This window comes from Echinops telfairi, unplaced genomic scaffold (assembly GCF_000313985.2).
Source record: "Echinops telfairi isolate 266 unplaced genomic scaffold, ASM31398v2 ScPeMD7_18;HRSCAF=68, whole genome shotgun sequence".
In the NCBI taxonomy this organism is placed as follows: Eukaryota; Metazoa; Chordata; class Mammalia; order Afrosoricida; family Tenrecidae; genus Echinops; species Echinops telfairi.
The window spans coordinates 62,638,330-62,645,067 of record NW_022103915.1 but is presented as its reverse complement, the minus strand read 5'-3'; the positions used below and the strand labels follow the sequence as shown (position 1 = coordinate 62,645,067).

Below are 6,738 nucleotides of genomic sequence, written 5' to 3'. Positions count from 1 at the left end.
AAAGGTCTGTGTCTTAACAAACGAAAACAAATAGACCCACTCTGCTACAAAATCAATAGAACTAAGCAAAGGGCCCATAGCCAAAGAACTGAAGTAATAAGAAAACACATAAAATATTTGAACCCTTTCTGATGTGGAGGGATGTCGAGGAAAAAGGAGGAGAGATCATTAGACCTGAAAGATTACTGTCTTTCAAGGCTGCACCACAGGTTTCCTCAGCATAGGTCCACTTGCGAGGATGGCTCAGGAGCGGGTAGTGTCTCTTTCTCTTGTGGATAGGGCCGCTGTGGATTAGAATTTACTCAATGCACCTAACACCAACAGTTACATGACCTATGAATACATTGTAGTGCTAGTGAAATTTTCTCTAATATTTTATGTACCCAGTTTTGTAACAACTAAAATAAATAAATCACAATTTGACTAAACCATAAGAGATAGAAGAATTCGTTTTATTTTTGGTTGTCTTGTATCTTGCAAAACATTTGGAGCAGTATATTGGCAATGATTAACGTTGAATAAATACACATTGAAGTTAACTCTTAAAATTTTTAGATGCCTTTCCTGAGGAAAAGCATTTTCCCAAAAAAAATCTTCTGAGAAAAATCCAAGAAATTGGAACATTTATTTTAATCAGACTCACCAAGATGGCATATAGTAAAGAAGTAAAAATATTAATAATACTGAGAATATCAAGGTGGAGAGTTTTAATATTTCAACTCATCACTGGGCAGTAAAATTTGAATCAGAGAATGCAAACTTCATTTCAGAAGGATACAAAAAGGACTGTGCTTTCAAAATGCAAAGTTGCAGTCAAAATAAGATGGCTCTTTGTAAAGCTTTTCAGCTTTAACCCCTGGCACAAACTCAAACTGGAGTCTGGCTTTTGCAGAAGGATTACTCTTGGCATTGAGCCTCCATAGTCTCATAGTTCTTAAAGCCATCTGTTTTATCATGCACCTGCTTGCTCTTAGGTGATTTGCAACAATCAAGAGTTTACACGTATTTTTTTTCTAACTGCTTGAGTTTAGTCTCCTCTTTTCAAAATGGATTTTAAAAAGAAAACTGGATAAAATTATCTGCTTTAGCCCCACCATGACTCACTGAAGTAAATAAAGACATTTCTGGTCTCCTTCCCTCTCCAACAATGATTGCTCTCTCACTTTCATTCTACAAGTTCAAAACCAGCCAGCCATGTGACGATGATTATGCATCATTAGCCATCTAGTCTTTGAAAAGAAGAATGGCAGTAGCCTGATAAGTTGACAATGCTGTTGGCTTTTTCTTCCACCTTAACATGACAATTACAGAATTCATCTTCCAGAATGTACTTCTCACAAGGAACTTATCCCACCCCAGCAATTGTGGATCCAAGCCTTTTCAAGAAAGGAGGCTTTTCCTTTACTTTGAATATTACATTGGATATGGGAATCAATTACAAATACAAATGTAAGTAAAAAAAAATTCACCATATTCTTACAAACAAATGTGTAGATCTGTATATAGCATTTGCTAAGAGCATATTTCTGCTTAACAGACTATAATAAAAGATTTTAGTATTTTACTGAGATTTTTATGATTAAAATATAATGTAATATCAGTATTTATTTTGAAATTTTTAATAGAGGCTTGAAACTGTCTCAATGTTCACCCAGACAAGATAATAATTCTAGTTTACAAGTCCTTGGGTAGTACAATGGAAAACATTAATGAATGCTAACCAAAAGATTGTAAGTTTGAGTCCACCAAGAGGTGCCTCAAAAGAAAATCCTAGTGATTAATTTCTAAATTTATTAATAATGAGCTAAAACTAGAAGCCACCCAAATGACCATTAGCATATAAACAGATGAGCAAATTATAGAACATATAAATGAGAATTTCACTGCATAAATTAAAAATAGAAGTTATAACTTATTGCTGTTGACTTCCATGGCATGAGTTCCATCTCATATCAATCTTGTGTGCAGTACAACAGCATCCTGCCCAGAACTGCATCATCCTTACAACCCTTACTATGGCTATTCACAATGTTGCGTCACTGTGACAGTCCATCTGGTTGAGGTTGTCCTCTTTTTCTCACTAGCCCTCTGTTTTACCAAATACGATGTCCTTCTCTAGGGACTTGTCTCTACTGATAACATCTCCAAAGTAGGTGAGATTAAATCTCATCATTCTGGTTTCTAGGGAGTATTCTGATTCTACTCTTTCCCAAACAGAATTATTTGTTCTTCTAGAAGTCCATGATATATTTAATGTATTTTTTCCAAGATTACCATTCAAGAAGGAACCCTAATTGTATAGTGATTTACTCATTGGCTGCTAACTGCAAGTTCAGCAGTTCAAAACCACCAGCTGCTCTGCAGAGGAAAAATGAGAGAGAGAGATGTTCTACTCCTGTAAGCAATTACAGTCTCAAAATCACAAAGAGACAGCTCTAATCTGCCCTATAGGGTTGCTATGATTCAGTATCAACTCAATGACAGTGAATTTGAGGTTTTTGAAACCCTTCAAATGCATCAAGTTGTCTGTGGTCTTCTTTATTGACTAGTGAGCTTATGAGCCGACTGAATATGCCCTGGGTTGAGTCAGGCGCACTTTAGTCTTCAAAGTAATTGCTTTGTTTTTTAATACTTTGAATGAATTTTTTAGCAGCTACTGATATATGCAAAGATATTAAATTCAAAGAAATAAGACAGGACTTTTGGGAGTTATGGAAATCTTCTATTTCTTATCGGGATGGTGGTTACATGAAAATATACTCATTAAAATTCATCTAACTGAACATTTAAATGTGTACATTTACTGTATATAAATAATACCAACAAAGTTGATGTTTTTGAAAAGAGTACCATTATAACAGAAGTCCATCTGGTTAGTGAATATATCCAACCTCAGAAGTTTTGACCTTCTCATTATGTAAATATTTTAGCCTAGAGAGTCTAATAGGACAGTTCGATTCTGAGTCAAATTCTGTGGGTCAAACTTGACTCAACAACCACAAACCAGCCCGATAACCTTCCCCAGTGCTCCTTATCCTCTCCTCATGCTACTTGCTAATTGTCAGTCGCTAACATGGTTACACTTCACACTTTCAATGAAACTAAACTGTAGGACAGATGGGGCTGACTGGAATAGCTTCCCATAAAGAAAGTTCTGAAAAGCCAGTAAGATCCTACCTACAAGGCACCCTCTGCACCCTTCACTATGGACCTTAACTCAGAGTACTAGCCAGGAAGGTAATATAATGTGTTAAGAAACTCAGAACAAGACAGTTGAGTGATAGGGACCTCCTATGACAAGGAAAGTTGCCAAATAACATTAAATTTTTTAAATATTACACTGTTACTACATATATATGTCCACAAAGTATTTTCTGAATGTAATAAGAAAGTTGACAAACATATGAAGCACTTTCTGAATGCTGATAAGAAATTTGGCATAGATATCTTTTTAAAACACGGGTTTCAGAAATGTATACAATACCAAAAATATTTGCCTTCCATTATATTAAATATATATTAATATTTATGAGTATTACTAAAGCCCTCATAGAAAACTTAGAAGATTTGATGAAGGTGATGGGAAAAGAGAATGACAAATGGAGTGCGACAGGACAGGTGAGCACCAATGGTTACTTGACCAGAGTGACCCTCCAGAATGTCCTGCCTGCTAGATCCTAAAGACAGAGTCCATGTCACCGAACTTAAGACCAAAGACCACAAACAGACCTATGTCTGTGAGTGACTTAAGGCTTCTTTCAGCAAAAATAGCCTGATGTTAGCCTCTTCAACTGGTACCCCGTGATGCCCTAAATCGAGAGCAGATGTGGAGAAAGAGCTACTCATGTAGGCAGAGTAGCATTGCCCTGTAGGAAGTAGCTACAGGAGGGGACGCATCTACACAGATCCTCTAAAGAATGATGGGTATGAAAGCTCTCGGCAGGGATGAGGTCGGTCCGGTTGCACGAATGTAGGTTGCTTAACCAGAAACTGAAACACTAAAACCAAACTCCGGGCCATCAAGTCAACTCTGACTCATAGTGACCCTATAAAACAGACGAGAACTGCCCCTGTGGGTTTCTGACTGTAACTCTCCATGGGAGTGGAAAGCCTGACCTTTGTGCCACAGGGCCTCTGGGGGTTTTGACACACTGACCGGAGGTGAGCAGCCCAACATGGAGGCTAAAGTAATTCTTGTGTGTGATTGTGAATGGGGCTTCTCAGGACTATAATTCCAAGAATCCTTCATACATGACACCATCTTGAAAACCCTCATTTCCTAGCAGGAACCTTGAAAAAGCCTGAGCCACACTTGTTTGTGGAAGCCATCTTTCTGAAGTCACTTGCATTCAGGTCTTGGCTTTCCTCCAGGACCCCTAATAAGCCTCCCCAGCCTGCACTGCCTCTACATCTGACCTGAGTCTCTCTCTCTGTCTCTCCGTCTCTCTCTTTCTCTCTCTCTCATAGACAAGAATCTGATTTCCAAATCAGGAAAATTAAATCTAAGTCAGTCCAAATTGTGGTCTTCACCAAGGCAAAGAGAAGTAAATGAAAATGTAGGAAGATGATTAAAACAGAACATTTCTATTCTGGTTTCATATTTTGTGTGAATGATGTGGATTATCGATTCTCCTATATCATGCCTCTCTTATTTTCCTTCAGGAAGTGCACACACACATCATCTCTACAATCATATCATAAATTTGAAATTACATGTGATCTGATTCTTTGCTGCTAATAATGATCACAAAATCCTCTTCCATCCATAGTCAAATAAAAGAGTCATGGCCACTGAATTGATTCTTACTCATCGTAATCCTCTGGAACAGAGTAGAACTTTCCCACAGCCTTTCAAAGGCTTCCAAGACTGTGAGCATTGCTGAATTAGATTGCCACCGCTTTCTCCAGAGCACCTAGTGGTATGGAACAGCTAACCTTTTGGTTACCAGATGAGAACTTAACCACTACAACAACAGGGGGGTGCTCATCCACAATGCATCCAATGCCACAGAATCCATTCTGACTCACAGAGACCCTAGAGGGCACAGTCGTTACCCTTGGGGGCATAACGGTTAAGCATTGACCTGCTAACCATTAGGTCAGCAGTTCGAAACACCAGTTGCTCCTTAGGAGAAAGATGAGGCTTTCTACTCCCATATCAGTTACAGTCTTGGATATGCACAGAGGCACTTCTACCCTGTTTATAGGGTCACTATAAGTTGAACTAGGTTCATTGGCAACGGGTATTAGTAGTACAGGGCAGAGCACACTCTCTGATATTCAGAGACTATAAATCTTTACAGGAAGCAGACAGCCTCGTCTTTCTCCCCCGGAGTGGCTGGTGAGTCTGAACGGCTTATCATGTGATTAGAAACACAACCAGTCACTCACAACCCACTATGTCACCAGCGCTTCTTACCAAACAAAAAAACTCGCTGCCATAGAGTCAATGATGACTCACTGTGACCGGAGAGTCCAGATAGAACATTCCACCTCTGAGTTTCCAGGGGTAGAGGAGCACCACCTGGCAGTTTGGAGTGGCTGACCTCTCTAACGGCAGCCCGACAGGCAACCACTCTCAGGAGAGCTCCCACGGGCTCCCTTACAGAAGGGTTTAAAGCAGGACTTCTAACCAGTTTATTCCATTGGCCCCTCTACTGAGAATTTGCTTTTCCACCCCAGATATACCAAATCAGAATCTGCATTTTAATAAGATCTTTAAGAATCACCTGGGGATCTTATTAAACTATAGATTCGGATTCATTATGTCTGGAGTGGAAATGCAAATTCTCAGCAGGGCATCAAAACAAAACGAACTGGTCAAAGTCTTCTTTACATTCTAACACTTTGTTTCCCAAAACTGCAGTAGGAGCAACTAACTCAGAAAATTAAGCAGTACGTAGTTCCAGTGCCACCGGGCAGAGTAGAACTCCCTAGAGTTTCTGAGACCAAATCTTTACAGAGAGCAGACAGTCTCATCTTTCTCTCCAGGAGAGACTGTGGAGTTTGAAATCAAGGTTTTGTAAAGAACTGTTGGGTGCTCTGGAGGGAAACACATATGCATTAGTAACTGAGAACAAAACACAGGTGAAATAGTCTTGTTAAGCAACCCAGGTCAAAAACTAGCTTCTTTTTAAAGATCAGAAAGTAACATTTGTTTGTTTCTAGGCAATCCTTTTATATATAGAGAGATCTTCTGTATTTTGCACTGTACATCTTTCAGGAATTCATTTATTCTGCACAATTATGCCACCACTAGGTATACGCCTTGATTTCATAGTCACTGTACTAGACACAGATAACACTCAGATGAGCATCTCTGCTACCAAGCCACACGCTAGAAATAACCACAGGCAGTTATGCTTAACTGGAACTGAGCCCAAGCTGTGGTCTCCCCCAGAGAGTTTAGGAAAACAGAAAGCTTCCAGTTTACAAGATTCAGGAACCACTGGGAAATCCTCTTACATCCTAGGCTGGTGAGTGACAGCAAGCATGAGGCACTTGTTCAAACGGTAGTAAGGCATTAGTAGGACCATGCAGATGAAAGCCAAATCCTCCTGAAATTAAAAAAACAGATGGACACAGATTTGTAGAAAAAATTTCAGTTGCTAATTTGCACAATCTATGCTTCTGGTAATTTTATAAAATGGAGATGAAGTTGCATTTCAAGTTAAAGAAAAGGGTGGGAGGGCGGGAAATTTTAAGGAAAAGCTTAGTGGGTGGATCCTGGATGAGTCA

The 6,738-nt window shown here is 39.2% G+C and overlaps 1 protein-coding gene across 1 annotated transcript in view; it reads right to left on the bottom strand.

Annotated features, from left to right (window-relative positions):
- Nucleotides 1-6,461: 6,461 nt before the first annotated feature.
- FSCB (fibrous sheath CABYR binding protein) overlaps nt 6,462-6,738 on the bottom strand; it is a 56,104-nt gene continuing 55,827 nt past the window's right edge. Inside the window, exon 3 of the mRNA XM_030884880.2 lies at nt 6,462-6,557. Within this exon, the coding sequence (XP_030740740.1) occupies nt 6,462-6,557 (96 nt within the window). The remainder of the gene's footprint in view (nt 6,558-6,738) is intronic.